At 34.4% G+C, this 17,097-nt stretch overlaps 1 protein-coding gene across 4 annotated transcripts in view; it reads left to right on the top strand.

Annotated features, from left to right (window-relative positions):
* Positions 1–17,097, top strand: part of CEP112 (centrosomal protein 112) — a 175,211-nt gene that overhangs the window by 43,787 nt on the left and 114,327 nt on the right. For all 4 annotated transcript variants that reach the window (XR_008238246.1, XM_052807763.1, XM_052807765.1 and 1 more), the window contains 5 exons: positions 747–901; positions 1,237–1,366; positions 2,333–2,425; positions 3,233–3,292; positions 6,799–6,878. Coding sequence is in view for 3 of the 4 variants with exons in the window: in XM_052807763.1 (XP_052663723.1) it covers positions 747–901; positions 1,237–1,366; positions 2,333–2,425; positions 3,233–3,292; positions 6,799–6,878 (518 nt within the window). In the remaining variant the exon portion in view is untranslated. The remainder of the gene's footprint in view (positions 1–746; positions 902–1,236; positions 1,367–2,332; positions 2,426–3,232; positions 3,293–6,798; positions 6,879–17,097) is intronic.

Genomic DNA, 17,097 nt, shown 5'->3' with positions numbered 1-17,097 from the left:
ACATCCTTGGATATGGTTTTGCCAAAGTGCGCACAGAAAAGGCAGTTGTTTAAAATCTATAATTCTTTAGAAACCTAAATGCATTGCTCCTTGTTTTAGTTGAAAAAGTTGATATATATTTATTTTATGTCTGTAAACATATGATGGTTGTAAAAGTACTCGGAAGACTATTTTAGCACGAATGAGCTACAGATTTCACTCGATGCTATACAGTTTAATATGTTTTCTAGCTGACTTATAGCTGCTCATCACCATAATGTTCAGTAAAATCTTTACATATAGGTATACATACACACACGCGCGCGCGTATATATTCTTGTTTTTACTCAAATACTCTTTTCCCACATGTAGGTTGTACATATTGCTAGTAACACACTTTTTTGGTTAATGGAAGATCTAAAAATGCTTTCCATGTTTTAACATCCATTACAGTTTTCTATAGTAATATCTGTCATCTCTCTCATTTTAAAAGATCTGTAGTTTAGTAATCAGTTGCACATATTGTTTTGCTTAGGGGAGAAGACATGTTACTTTGGGCGGGGGGAATAGACATCCATATTTTGAAGATTTATTTATTTTTTAGTATACAACATAGAATTTACTGTCATGATTGATGACAGCTTTGCTATTGTAACTCTTGTGTCTCTGGACCACCAAAGAACCTTGTTGCTCTAGACTACTGAGTAACAACAGGGGTATACCCTAATTTATTCTGGTGTTTTCTCAACAATGACCTATTCTTTTAGAACCAGACGGTCAAAAAACTGGAGGCTCGTGTCCAGCAGTTGACTGTTGAGGCTGAAAATAGTAATTTACAGCGTCAAAAATTATCTCAAGAAAAAACTGATGCAGAACAACATTACCAGGCGGTATGCTCTGAACTTCAGGAAGTGAAAGCAAGGTAATTAAATAGCAGTTGCTGGTTTTAACATTGAAGAATATGGAATTCCCAAAAGCAAACATTTATTAATTTTATTTCAAGAACTCAATGAATGGCAATTGGCATTAGAAAATTGTCACAAAAATGTTATTAATTGATGTAAAACTCATTTTGAAACTGACCCAAACGACCATCGTAAGGAGTATGTTATCTTTCCACTATTCATGAGCATTTTATTCTGTTACAATGAGCACGTGGTACAGGCAGACTTGCGTACTCTGTAGAATTGATACTGAGCAGGTAAGATGCCAAAATATGAAAGTAATTTCCATATTCTGTTTGCTTCCTACTTGTAGGCACAGCTCACTTCAGAAGGACAAGGACCATATTATACAGGAATATGAGGAGAACATTCAGCAACTACAAAGTAAATATGATGTTGATATAAATTTTATAAAGCAGGAACATGCTCTCTCTGCAGCTAAGGTATGCTTCCACATATAATAGGCATTAAAATGTTGTTTATTTTTTAAGTGGTCTCCTCAATATAGATGTAATGCTTATGAATAAATCCAAGGAACTGTTCGGTTCCCCAAATTACTCATGTGCATAAGTGTAAAAAAAAAAAAAAAGTGATTTAATTTTCTTTCCCAAATTTGACTGAAGAATCATCTGAAGTTGACTGATAAATTCGGGTGTGTATTTCCATAGCTGATTCAGATAAGGTACAATTAACATGCTGATTTCGTTTGTGCGTCTGTAAAATTTCCGAATACCAGAAGACCTCAGCACACTTAAAGACTTAATGTTTTCATAAGGCCTCTTCAATGAGGGAAAATATTTTTTCTAGAAATAAACTGTCTTGCAGGCCCCTTAATATGGAACATTATGTTAAATATTTATGTGTTTAAGAAATTATTTTTAAATTCTGCAAGTGTACATTCCACCCAAAATGTAATAATTCTGTTTTGTTTCCGTAGAAACATCTATCAGGTTGATATCTACCAATATTCATAGGTAGATATATAGTATATATTTAACATAATTTTCAAGTTAAATAATTGTAGAAAAGGCTCATGTTTTGAATACCATCTGCTAATCCTTAGAGCCATAGGACAAATGGGGTCTTTTGCATTTATTTACTGGAATTCTAGGAGCTTTGGTGATACTTAGTTTAATTTACAAGGTATTTTTCTTTCAGTTCTTAGTGCCAAGCATTTTTTTTATTAATAGTTATTTTTTTGTGGTTTTGTTTATATTTCTAAGTTAACCAGACACAGAAGTGATGTATCCGGAGTTGTAAACTCATACAGGTTTTTTTTTCCCAAGTTGATAATTTTTCTGATTTCCAGGCACCTTTGAGAAATAAATTTAAAAACGCAAAAGATGTATCTGTAAAGCTAATGAGGAATGCAACACAAAAGTTTCTTCTTTTCTGTTAAATCCCTACAGGCATCTGATGCAATTGAAGAATTACAGCATAGTGTGTCTCTATTAAAACAACAGTTACAAGATTCAGAACATCAAAGACAGCAACAGCAGAGGGTAAGCCCTGAATTTCTTACTTATTTTTTACTTTTTCCAGTGATTTGAATGTTTAGATAGCCATACTAAAATGCACTTATATATAACATGCCTCTTTGTATGTATTTTATTCATAGAAATATGTAGTGTCACCTTATGCTTAAAGGTTGATTTAGAAAGTATGACTAAAAGAGATCACTTTATGGGTAAGAGCAGAATTTTCACAGGAACTTTTTCACTGTTGTAATTCACATGATAAAACAGTATAAACATGTATCAGTGGACTATAGAGAAGCATGTCGAAGAATTCCAAGCATCTTTTTCTTTTCCTAAACTGCAAACATTTTTAAGTAACTTGCAAAATTGTTTTTATTTTTCTTGCTATTTAACAGTTCAGTTCAATATTCCATTTTCCCATAGACATTAATCCTTCTATCTCAGGATAATGAGTTACACATCTGTGTCATGTATCAATCCTGGTTTGAGTTTTGGCACCTATTTTTCCTCCTATGTCTTTCATTTCACAGTTGTTGTGGTACAGAATGGCATTTTAATAGCTCAGGAGAACGAGTTGCTTTTTTCTCTTTAGAAAACATGAGTCATGGCTTTTGAGATAGCTGGTTTTAGGGTTTTTTTTGTGTGGATATTTTTGCTTTTGGTTGAATTTTTTTTATATGTCAAATTTTTTTAATGATGATATAAAATGGATTTTTAATTTTTATGGACTGTTCTATATAGTAGCAAATGTGTGTGTGCGTTTAACGACTGCTTTGAAATGAAAGAAAAATGTGATTTGTCTATTTAGAATACACATATTTTCCTTTGCAGGATCAAGAATACAAGCTTCAACAGGACAAACTTCACTTGGAGCGTGTATATGAGAAACAGGTGACGTTTTCAGGAAAATATATCATCTTAGCACATTTCAAATTTTGTTGTATACAGAAGCTAAAGGTTTAAATTTTGGAATCCAAGCATTTCACATGGGTTGGAAAAACAATTGGACAAATTCAAGGAAGATTTTAAGTACAGCTATTTAAGTACAGAGATATCACCTCTGATTCTAGGTACACTTCATCTTGAAGCACTTTCCAAATACTGCCTGCTCTTTTAGACTTTAAACATCACTAGGTTTCAAATTAAACTTCAATTTTAGTGACTTTATATGTTCAACTCATGCAGTGTTTAGTAAGAGGGTGCGTTGGATGCCTATTTAATTGAAAGAATGTTACTCAAACGTGTCATTTCCAAGTGTGGCAAATTTATAAAATAATGAATTGTGATCATAGCTACTTGTCACTTGGTAACAGCATTTGCAACATGAATTGCAGCGAGTTTTTGGTTTGAGTTCGTGCCTTCTGCAGACTTAAATTCAAATACTTTTTCATTCCGAGATATGTTTTGGTCTAATCCTAGCCTATATTTGTCTTTTTAGACAAGTCATGGTTTTTATGAACGTTGGCCTAAAGAAAAGCATAGGATTGGAATAATATTGCAGGTCAAAATAAAAATATATTAGCATAATTTTGCTATCTTCTAGCTATTGAAGTATAGTGGACATTGGTTTATTGCAATGCATTGCTTCCCCTGCAGATAAGTACAGATTAAATGTGGCTGGTAATGTCCAAGTGCCATTAAATGGCTCACATCTACGCTATTAAACTTTATGATTCTGGACAGTAAGGTGGATGCATCTGTATTACTTTTCTGCAGTGGTGCCTGTCCGGTGTGAATCTTGAATGAGGTTTGAGGATTGTTAGCATGGGCTAAGAGCATGTCAGCGATCACTCTACACCAGTAAGCACAGATACTGAAGTTTTAACTCTGTATCAGTAAACAAGAAATTAGGCCCTTTATTTTTAATAGATAACTTTACAGCAGTTTGCTTATAAATTTTGATATAACTGTGTTTTTTAAATCAAATCTTTGAGAAAGGAGGAGAAAAAATACACGTGAACAATGTATGGATATAAATCCATAAAATAGTGTAGATTGGCCCATAAAATACTAAAACAAGCTTGCCTTCAAGTAAAGGAATCATGAAGTCTCTGGTGCAATCTGTTCACTTAAGAACCTACCCATTATCTAATAATCTTTATTAGTCTACAGTGGCTATTGCCTGCTAGGATATTTAAACATCAAACAAATAATAGGTAGTAACCCTAAATGTCACTGTTTGATTAAATGTGCTTATCTGCTGAATCAGGAACCAGTTAGGCTAAATGGTTTTACAAGCGAAGGAAACACCTGCTTTTTATAAATAATCTACCGCTTGTTTTCCAAACATTCAGCTAAGCATAAGAACAGTGACAGATTATTCCTGAGAGCCATTCTTGAGCCAGCTGTTAAATACATATAATTTTACCAGGTTTGGCAATACCTTCTTTATCTTTACTCTCTGATGGACAGACAATAGGTTTTGGAGGCTCTTTCAAACAAACTAAGTATTCAGACTTCCATGTAGTAAACGCTCACATGGAACTGCTTACAGTAGAGAATCTCTAAATTTGTTTTTTCATTGGACTATACTCTTATGCTTCTGACTAAACACTTATTAAAACACATTTTTCTTCATCGTAGTGACTTAATAGCATGTAACATTGCAAATGATTGTAGCTGAATAAAGGATTTCCTGTGCTCCCCATCCGGTAAAGAAAAACATGCTGAGTACCTCACATCACCACATTGTTACTTGAGCAATCCTAAAAGCAAAACAAACTCTTGTACTTATCTGCCTTCAGCAAAAAAACATTATGGAAACCCATGGTTTGGACCATGCCTGGGAGGTTGCCAAATTCTGAAGCTACTTTCCTGTCTTGATCCAGAAGTACCGGAGAAAAGAGTTCTTCATAAAAATGGCTATTTCTGATTAGTGAATTTAGGAAGCGGGAGTCAGCTTTTGTTCAATGTTTTTTGTGACTATATTGCTTTATAGGGAGAGAAGCAATTTCTCAGATTGCTAGGATATGTTCTTTGTGAGGTCTTGAAAGTTGCCATTTTCATTCTGCATTGATTAAATACTGATAGGAATTAAAATAGTATTTCAAATTTAAATTGTAACTAAAATATACTGGGAAGAATGCAAATATTTAGAGGAGAATTAAAGGGCCTCAAAGTTTTTTGTAAGCGAGTATTTTTAGGTTATTTATGTAAGAGATCTGTTTGTCTCACTTCTGTGTGCAAATGTCTTTTAAAATATGTGTGTATAGATACTGCCTGGTGTAATGGCAGTTGCATGGAGGACATCTACTTGGAAATGCACAGTTTGCTCGGGGAAATGGAAAGGAAGAGGGATAAGCAGCATGGCTGAGCAGATGAAAATGGAGAGAGGTGTGGGACCCCGTGATGTTAGACAGTTATGATCCTCTTCTGTGTACTGAGGTCATGTTTAGTGATGCGGAAGATTTTTATACTGCAAGGTTATTCAAAGCGAACGCATATACCAATGCTGATCTAGGTAAGAGATGAAGGGGAAGAGAGAGGAGGATGACGAGGGCAGCTTTTTTCTGTTGTGCGAGGATGCAGAGGCTTTCAGGTTGTGCTAGGATTGATTTCTTGCCACATCCATTGGGGTGACAGTTGACTTATTCTTCTGGATAATATAAGCACTGTAATTATAAGCAGCACGTGGTCACAGTTTACTATGGAATAATAATTGTTAGCTAAGATGCTCTATCATTTTAGAGGTGTCTGTGTGCTTTTTGTGGGTCTGTTAGTTGTACACTCATACAAGAATGCTGTACCCCTGCATTTCCAAAAGGTGTTTTTAATGTCTGGATGCCAAATGGAAGAATGAGAAGTTTTATATGATGATTCAAGCACTCTGGTTTGATTTCACCGGGTCAGGAGTTCAGTAGTAGTAAACCACTTTTCCTCAAAGTTTTACTTTTCTTAGGAGTATCTACCCTCAGCTAGTTAATGTTTGAGTATGTGTTATTCTAAAGTAATGTTATTTACTATCATTATATTTGGTATTTTTGTTGTTGTAAGAATTGATGAAAAGTAGTCCACTTTGGGTATTTACACTTTGGTAAGTAGGAACTCTGCACCATAGAGAATATATATCTTTATTTTAGGCAGATTTCTAGATGCTTTCCTGTATTTATCGAAAGAAAATCTAGTTCCTTTTTATGTAATTACTGATATTTCTTTATTCTAGAGAATAATATTCATTTTGAGGAGAAAAATAGCTCTATTGGCTATATTCTCATACTTCATCTCCTCGTTAATCCTTATTATTGCATTTTATGTAGTTTTGAAAATATATAGATGGTTATCTACATCAGTGCAAAAGAAATATGCAAAATAAATAGTTTTTATAATTTAAAATAACATTTTTTAAAATCAGACTTTGTTTTAGCTAAAATACGGTATTTTTTTCCTTCAAATGGTAGATTCATGGCATCCGGAATGATCTTGATAAAGAAAGAGGGGATGCTCAAAAGAAAATTCGCAAACTGGAAGAGACGTTGAAGTAAGTGAATATGGAATAATCCTTGAGCCATCCCCAATGTTTTAGTCAAATTTATTAATAAACTTATGCCTTGCCTCCTCTAACTGCCTTCCTATAATTTGTCTGGGTTATCTTCCCATTGAAAAGCTGCATCTTCAGGGTTCTAGTCAGCCATAAAAATTAAAGTAAAGCAAGAACCAAGCCACCCAAATTTGTTGTCTTTCAAGTGGTAGGAACAAAACAGAATTGAAGTTAATGATGTCAGCTGGTCTTGCCCTGTCAAATAAATGAAGCTGGCTTCAACTCAGAATGGATTCATAGTAGGCAAATAATCCAAACTAAAGACTAGTTGCTTTGGACTATTTTAGAGGAAGGGATAAATTTGAAAAACATTATTTATTTAAATTATATTTTAACTTGATTTCATATATGATGTTTGAGATTTCTTTTTTTTTTTAATATCCATAAATTACAACTTTAATGTGGATTTTTTTTCTCTTTGATACCACACTTTTTTGTGTGAACACTTGTTTTTCAAATGTAACTAAGGCTTGGAGAAATGATCTGCAGCAAACAGAAGACACTTTTCATTAAGTAACTTGGAACAGCTTTTTTGCTGACTTTGTACATTAAAAAACTAATCAGAATGCAACAAGTTTTGATGTTTTCTGAGTGGAGGAGTGGTTTACATACAGCAGATGCACGTGACAAGATAGGCTCTTGTTACGCTGCTTCCATTTTTGATTATGTAAAATATTATTTCCATGGGTTTCTCCAATTTAAATTCAAAGTTATTGAAATAATTTCTAGGGAAAACAGATTATTCTGAAACAAGCCAGAAGTTATTTGCTAAAACTGCTCAGTTAATTGTTACAATGTGTCTTATCTAGGCTGATAGAGGCTTTGTGAAGATACTTCTATTCAATAAAAGTCACAGGGCTGAAGTCTGTATTCCTTTATTTCTATAATCTCTTAGGTATTTGGCATAAATAGAGACTATCTTAAATCACTACAGGCATTAATAAAAAAATCTAGCTTTTAATCTTCAAATTCTTTACACTGGCTATTATTTATAATTTGGGGGGAGATTGAATTGTTATCAACTAAACTTAATCTTTTAGTATTTTAACGTCTGATTCATTGATAATTTAGTTGCATTAATTATCTTCCATATCTTTCAAATAAAATGTCAGATTGCACTTACGTTAATAAAATAAGTCTGACTTTACAGTCCACTGGCTGCTCAGAATTTATGCGCCATGTGGGTGCTGTCAGTGCAGAGTAAACATGGTAGTGCTTCACTTCAGGCAAGTATTTGTAAAGTGGGTTAGTGTGCTGTGGGTTTTGAACTTACTTTTAGTTAACAGCACTGCACTGAGAAGCTCTTGCAGATAGCTGAGTAGGTCCTCATTTATTTCAGATATTCCCTAGCTGTACTTAAGCTTAGGTTTAACATTTGGGTTAGAGTAAGGATTTGAAAGACGAAAGTTTCAAGACTCCAGTTTACTGGTAGATGCGTCAGGGCCCGCAAATTAAGATGACGTTGGCAGAGGCCAGTCCCACCCTTGTACTTTGGGTGAGTGGGTCCTTTGGGCAAAACTGAGGATGGGTCAGCCTCTGGGATCGCAGAGCTCTGGAGACTGCATGACAGGTTAAAAGTATGTCTGGACTATTTCCCCTACAGCAAGTGATTAATACCTGTTCCCAGTTTTCAAAGAGTCTTCTAATATAAGCTGCTTCCACTCACATTGTAGAGTACTTTTCCCAGGTTCACTTCCATGTCCTATGGCACTCTGTTTCTGTTATGCTTTTTAAACTTTTATTTTCTTGATACAGGGTGTTGAAAATAATGTAGCGATTTCTAATATTAAATGATATATCACTCTCCTAATTTAAAATGGAAAATGTTTTAATTTTGGAGATAGCTTACTCTAATAATGAGTCTATACTACTCTTTTGGTTGTTTTATAGCAGTGATTTGGGGTTAATTTTAAGATTAGTAATGGAATTAGTAATGCTAATAAGTAATTACTTTGTAATTGAATAGAAATAAAGATTAGCTTTCATCTGTGTTTTTGTCTGGATGGAGACAGAAGTTGGCAGAATCATCAGGGTGGATTTGTGCTCCTGACGATTAAAAATATTGTATTTACAGAAATATAGTGCCCTAGTCTAAGCCCAGCATATATTCTGCTGGAAGGTTGTTTCAGATTTCAATTCTGGTGCAAAACCTCTGAGTCTTGCATCTGTACATTTTTGATCACAGATGTGCTGGTACACAGGACTGTTAAGAACAGACTCACATGCCCAGTATAGAGGAACTGCTAATCCTGCAAGGCTGACTTTCTGGAAACCAAGCCATTAATTTAGTACTGATGTTTCTGGACAATATTAAGATTTTACATGTGTGTGCTTACATACGATATATATGTAAGTAATACGTAACAAGCAGTAATATTTTTGTGTCAGAAATGAATGGCTTCCTTATGGCTTTTTTTTCCATTGCTGCAAAAATTAGTCCTTTTAACAATGTCTTGCTGTTAATATGAATTCATAAGATCTAGTGTCTTATGTGAAGATGCTTTATTTTGCTGTATTTCTTCAACTATTTGCGGAATCAAATTAAGTAATTACAAGCGAAGGCAGACACAGTAAACCTTCAGAAAACAACCTTATCTTCCTTGAGATGGGTGATAATATAGTTCACCATCTTCAATAAAAACGATGCCTTGTGGAATTGCAGCTCAGAACCCAGTAGGTACATCAGTGATTTCTCATAAACTACTTTGATCTGAATGCACTTTGATTCTGAAATGGCCACAGGATTATATATTGAGTAGCTAGTCAGCTGCAAACACATAGAAAGGGAAGTAGCAGGCATTTTAGTGGGGTTTTTTATTATTATTATTATTTTTCCAGTAGTGTGACAGCAAACAGTGCTATTGCAGTTTCAAACATATCCACACAGATGCATAATGAAAGTGATTTGAGATGTTGTGTGGAATAGTAAAATCCACATTTCTAAAAGTATCCTTCACTTCAAAAAAATAGTGTTGCCAGAGTTTTAATACTGAATAGGGGCTTACATAGTTTATGGAAGGGTTTTTTTTTTCTTCTTCTTCTGAAGTTTATGGTAGAAATATCTGTCAAAAACAAATCTGTTGCAAAAGAACTGCTGTAATACTCCTGACTATTGGTGGTGACTTGTAGATATAAATTTTATATTCAGTTTAGCAATGCATGTCATAGGTATTGCCTAATAGCAAAAGTCACTGTAAGAAGTGCTCCAAGGATTTTTCTAGAATGTCATTTAAACTGCATTTATAGAATAACAAAGTGTTCTTGAAAAGCTTCTGTGTAATTACTTGAGGGGAACGATTGTTTCTCTAATCCCTTTAGTTTGGTTGCATAAAATGTGTCATGAGAGTGGGTTACAAATAGGCTAAATCTCTGCAGTTCTTACCTCTTTTATTTTAAGTAGAGGAATAGGAAATAAAGAGGTATAGTTATATTACAATTTGTCACACTACAGACCAACTTGAATACAACAGAAAAAAAATTAAGGAAAAAAATCTGTACCCACGTGTTGCTGAAGAAATTACATGGAAGAGAAAGAAAAGGTCTTGCTGTCTTTGTACAACACTGTTATCCAGAGTAGCTCTCAACATTATCAGTTGTGTCTTGCTCTGTGACATTTGGACACATATTTATTAAAAATATTTATTTTGCCACTGCTAATATTTTATCTGATTCTTCCATAATTTTAATTTACTAGGCTGTAGGGAAATACTTCCCATTTTATTGAAGAATTGAAATGTAGAAGCGTAGAGACTTGTGGCCATTTAGGGAACTGGAAACAGGCATGACCTTGATATGGTGTAAAAATGAGCCTAGGACATGTATGTTAAAGGCTCTTTGACCGTTTTTACTCTTATTTCCATTTCAGCGATTATCTTTGAAGCAACTTTGCTTACCTGATCTGCACTTGAGTAATGTTTCCAACAGTTGTATTGCAGGTGGAGGATTTATGCACTTCTCCTAAAGACCTAACAAATGGCTCTTTTCCACAATAAGTAATTGTGCTAAAAAATAAAATAAATAAAAAGGAAAAAAGGAAAAAAAAAGTGCTTTCATTATGATAGAAATTATGAGGTTAGACTGTAGTATTTATCACGTACCAATAATTTTATCAAGTTTAAAATGTTTCAGTGGTTATGCTTCCTTCAGTTTGGACCTGCTCTGCACATTCTCTGTCTATGAAGATTCTTGCTGTGTCTATAAGTAGCAGGTTTTAGTAAATATCTGTCTTAACTACTAAAGAAAATTGCATCTAACTTGTTTTCATAAAAAGATGCAAACATTCTGAGCTGTTAATGCCTTAGTTTGACGTGTCAATCACAAATATTAAATTGCATCTCTTTTCAACAGATGGTGCACTAAATACTGATCTCTGTTGATATTAGCACTCAAAATAAAGAAGCTGAACTCCAGGCCTCTGACTATAGAATTGTTTGAAAGCATATTGAAGGTTCTGTTTCCTTAAAAATAATACCTTTCCTTTTTTACTGTTTCTTTTGGCTCCAAAATAGCATTGTAAACTACAGACAACTGTCTTCCTAGTCATTGTGAAAATTTCAGAAATAATTATAGTAGTAATTTCATGAACCATCAGTGAGAGTGCATGTTCAATAAGGACCTTGGAGATGATAAGTATATATTATGTTCACAGCTGAAATATTCAGAATTTAATGTTAGCATGGTAGTCATAGCAATGATCCCAAAGGCTTCCTGTGGAAGTATCACAGTTCTGTGCCAGGCATTATTTGCAGCCAGCAGAAGTGCATATACTTTAAGGCTGGCCTCGTTTATTTGCTGACAGAGAAACTTAGAACATTGTTGCTTAAGATCAGAGGTAAAAATCTCTTCTATGATCCAAAGAAAGAGCAGAACGGGCATGTTCATTACTATATACTCCATCACTGTATGAGGTATGACTGCCAGCTTGACCGACATCAGGGGGGATATCAGGTGTACAGGAGAAAACGCTTGTTTTACAGCATTTAGTTTGAAGTCAATTTGTATGTTACTGGAATCAGAGAATCATTTAGGTTGGAAAAGACGCTTAAGTTTGAGTCCTACTGTAAACCTTAAAATGTATTATTAGTAATAATATATAAAAAAAATCTAAAGAAGAAGGGAGGATTTGATTGTATAAGTAAATAGTTATAGTTACAGGTTTTCTGAAGTGTGAATGCAGCTTATATTTAGAGCACCTCTGTTGTAATGTGGTTTGGGTTTTGCCACTTCATTCTGGAGTCCATAATAGCTTTATGACTGCATAGATGTATAGTTTGTCTGTCTTGAGATGGAGATTTTGGACTAAACTATAAACATACGTAAGAGCTGAGGCTGTTATCATCTGTCACCTGCGTGGAAGTGCAGATCCCCTTGCTGCTGTTGGCTTGTCAGGATAATGGTTGTGATGGTTCTCCCATACTGGAAATAATTATGGGATCTGATTTAATGCGTTTTGGTTTGCGTGTCTCATACACAAATAAGTATTTCATTATGCTGCTGAAATATAGCTTTTCCGAGTTCTTATTCTTCTGTTCTGTAGTGTGATTGAAGGAAACAATTTTTAAAAAGTCATGTTAGGAGAAATGAAATGAACTGTTGCCTCTACAGGTGCAGACATTGTAACTGAACATTGAAGTGTCACAGAATGTGTGCACGCTGTCTACAGTTAAATGCTTTGTAATATTCTTCCTCTCAATCTTTGCCTTTTTTTTTTTTTTTTTTTTAAACCTGCCTATGGAGCCAAATCTCAGCACTTTGCAAGTGGTGGTGATACAGAGCAAATGTTTAGCAGCTGGTTTATTGAAAGTCACTTAATAAAATTGTTTGTTTACATAAGAAACTAGCAACACCTCTTTTCTCCATTGCTTCTCTACCCTTCATCTGAACTTGTTTAAAACTGTTCTGGGAAAGAAAGAGGGGCTAAACTTTCCAGAAACCAGCAAAGCTGCTTCTATGTATTAGAAAATTTGTATTTTTACAGCAGTTTGTAAAGCATGCATGTAGTTTTCACAGTATTTTGTGATTTGTTTTAGATGGTAGACCAAAACATTTCAAAGTCTTTTCAACCAAAGGCGTGGTGTGAATGTGGTACATGTAGATGTTCAATAAAATACAGAAATGAAAATTATTTATGTTTATTTTCCCATATATACTTGTGTATGTGCACGTTTTCTCTGGGAATCAAGGAAAAGAAGCTGATTTCTCTTTCGGGATGGTGCCGTGGAGTTTCCTCGCTAAAAGACGTATTTCATTGCTTTTCCTTATTCCCAATATGATAGCTGTGTCAGTTCTTTATACCTCCACATGCTGAGGTATTTCTAGAGACTGTCAAGTGTGGTTCAGTGATACTAATTTATATTTTAAATTTCAATTTTTGTGTATAGTACAGTTATTACTACTACAAGGTTTTGTCTCATAGAAAGTATCTGATAGAAATGCATTTGCACTTGTATTTACTAAAACAAGTTGGAAAAATGCAGTTTTGGGAAGGAAATAACAATTATTTTTTTTACCAGTTACTCTTCTTAAAACCTCAGTCATTTCTTATTCAAAGGGCTTCTACTTGTCATCTCTTACTATGGTCTGCCAGTCATTTGGTTATTCTGAATCATTTGTTCCCTACTTGACATCATCACCAGATGTATGGAGCAATGGAGCTGGAGCTCTTCTCAGGCTTGTCCTGAGGTTTTAAGCTTAGTACTGATACTTGTAAAGCCTTAGGAGAACGGCTTTGATGTCACACGTACTCAGAAGCAGAAGCTAGTGTCAGTACATTCTGCAAGAAGAAATCTAATCATAATTGTACTGCAACTTCAGCCTGAATCCCTGACAAAAGGGGTGCCTGGATTTGCAGCTACGCAGAGGTTCAGTACATTCCCATCTTCTCTCGTTTTTACTTCCACAGGGTTTCCATCTGGTTTGGACTCGGGTGCAGGGGAATGATTTGAATTTATGTGATCCTGTTAGGCTGCCCTAAGTATTTTTGGTGTGGGATTTTTTGGTGGTGGGTTTTTTTTGTTTGTTTGGTTTTTTTTTTTTTGTTCTGAGACTGCTTGTCAGTCTCCAGCAGGCATTCTGCCTGGTGTTTTCCACAGTTCCACCTGTGTTGGTGAAGTGGGGACAAGACAAAAATGGGAACAGGGTGAGATGGTCCTTTGCAGAATCTCTGTTCTACTTTTTCCTACAGCTGTGGCTGTGTAATGACTCATTTTCCACTGTATAGTTTTCTTTGATATACAAAGAGAAGGCCTGGATTTGTTTGGTCTGAAAGGCTCTTTTTGCTTTGTTCAGAATACATAAAAATACATCAAATTTTAGCACCAGAAGTTTTATGTAAGGGTCTTCTAGTCTTTGAGATTACTAATCTCTTGCAAAATTCCCATGGTGTTTATATAGTTTTTCTTTTCTCTGTAATATCATAAAAGGGACAATGTAAAAGAAATGAGGGTACGTAACTTTGAGATAAATAAATGGTACCATAATGCTTCTGAGCTAATAAAGAGGGAAACAAATAAAGGCAAGGATAGATAAAAATGTGACGATAGATGGCAGGAGATAGAATAAATACCAGTGAATATAATTTTATTTTGTTCTGAGGCTTACAGTTGCATGATTGTTGGATCCCAACATTTAAAAAAAAAAAGTTAAATTTGGACTTTTCAAAATATACAGAAATTATATTTTTAAAAAACTGTGATTTACAGTGGATTTTGACAATTTGATTATACCAAACCCTTTGAGAACTTTATTTTTAAACAGCTTCTCCTTCAGAATACTATTGTATGGATTGTATTGTATGGACTTCTTGTAGTGGTGCATGTCATAAATGCCATTGCACACAGAAAAATACAACTGCATGATAATCATCAATACAATGATAAATAAATAAATAGTGACACCTTTACACGCAAATTGATTTTTTTATTCTTTTGTGCTTTCTTGCTCCTCCAAGTTGAATCCAGATTCTGAATAACTGCTCGTTGTTGTTAATATTTTTAGGATAATTGCCTAAGTGTAGCTGTTTTCCTGTAGTTAATTCCATTTTTCCTTGAAAATGAAGTATTTGTGTGTGGAGAAATTCTTGTAGGAATGGAAAAGCTATTACTATTTAAAGCCGGAAATAATTAAAGAAATATGAGAAGGCATTGTCTTTAATTCCAAATGTTGCAATAAAGAACATTGTTAAGAGCTTATACTCGTGTTCGTTGTAGTCATCATTCTCTTTTATTAAAATGTTTAGTGTTGTCTTATTGCAACAGTTGCAATATGATGAAAAAAGCAAACTTTGTGATTTAAAACCAGTGGTAATGTTAGGTGGCTGAAGAGTTTGGATATAATTTTACTCTTTCAAACAGGGCTGTGTGTTTTTTGGTGGTGATTTTTTTTTTTTCCCCTCCTCTAAGAATCAGTGGAAAAACAGCCAGCTGTTCTCCACTTGGTGCTCTGTTTGAGCATCTGAAACCTTTTAGAGCAAAACCAGTCAAAGTTTCCAGCATATTGTAAACATTCCTTTAGCCCCAGTGAACATGCTGACATAACCCTCACTCTAGGGGGCACAATGTAAAGTATCAACAGAGGACACAAAAATGTGGTAGCTTTATTTAATAGCCTCACTTAAAAGAAAAAATAAAGTGTTCTGTTAACTATTTACAGCCTTTCATTTTCTTTCAGCAGTTTCTCTGGAGACCTACTGGCAATAATGAAATATGTATTTAAAGGAAAGCTCCAGTTGTACGAAAAAAGTAACAGTTGATTTTTAATCCTTGTCTATGGGACCATTATGTCCCCTAGGATGGTTATAGAGATACCATATGACAACATCTTAATGTTAGCAACTATGAAAATGCTTCAATATAGTATCTAGCTGTATGAAATGAAAAGTATTGGTTTGAGGTGAACAGCATCAGTGTATCATGCACTTAGGTTACCTGCTGTAAATTGCTATTCTAATAATTAACGTAGTTAAAAGCTGTAGATTTTGACCTCACTATGTGAATATAAAAGTAGTTAATGCAAATGTCAGACTCGTTCCCTTATTATTCCAAAAGGCTTCCCTTTCACATTAGTGCATCTTTTAGATTCAGTACAGTGTATTTCAAGACTATATAGTGATGAAATGAGAAGAGCCTTCAGTTGGCTAAAGAAAGTCTAACAGATGATTGAATTTAATAACTGATTTTTAATAAGCATGAAGTGTTTCAGGCTGTCACCTTTTTGGGGTCAGTTAAAAACTATCTACAAAAATAGTACAGGGAATGACTTTGTTCTTTTTGTTGTTTGTTGCCAGACGATTATGATTGCTAGACTTCAATTACACTTGGTAATCTTAAGTTTACTTTTTGCTTTTTATGTACTTTGTACAACTTTCCCTCAGCTTCATCAACAACACAACCAACCTTCATTGAGGAAATAAAGTTAATATTTCAAACAGTACTTTTATTGAAAAAAATAATGTGAAAATCCATGTCTATCATACCAGCCTCTTAGAAAGAAGAAACTGATGAGCTGAGTAGATACTCATCATTCCTCAGTATTGAGTTACTATATTGTCCATTACAACATGGGTATTATTATTCTGAATCCTAAACTATAATAGTACAATTATTTTAGCCATAAAAATAGTTACCTTAAATATGTAGAATGACAGAATGAAGACTGTATCCTTGTACCTCCTTGTGTAGGCGAGTGATATAGTTGCTTTTTGGATTCTTTACTTGCTTACTCAAAATTGGTATTTGGTGGTGTAGCCATCATTGTCTAAGGGTAGAATAGAAACAGGATTGGTGGGAAATAATTTATTTTATTAAAGGCTTTTTGACCCAGGATGTTTTTATCGGCACCTCTTTGAAATTATAAACCTGGCATGCTTTAAGCTGAAGTAATTAGTTAGATGTTTGATTTAGAATTCTGTATTGGAAAAATTGGAGACAGTCTTAATACTGTTATTTCATCCTCGTCATCTTTCATTTGCCATCCACTGTCGGCTCTGTCACTCATAACGCATCTTGGGCTGTTCTTTGTTAGTGTGAAGTGACTCTTCTTGCCTGGCTCTCCTCCTCTGCCTGGTGATCTCTCCCATATTTTGTTCTTCAGATGCTTTATTTTATTTGTCCTCCAGCTTTCTGTGCCACAGCACTGTTCTCTGATCCCTGTCTTTTCCTTC

Source organism: Harpia harpyja, chromosome 14 (assembly GCF_026419915.1).
Source record: "Harpia harpyja isolate bHarHar1 chromosome 14, bHarHar1 primary haplotype, whole genome shotgun sequence".
NCBI lineage: Eukaryota > Metazoa > Chordata > Aves > Accipitriformes > Accipitridae > Harpia > Harpia harpyja.
This window is presented reverse-complemented; position numbering and strand designations above follow the sequence as displayed.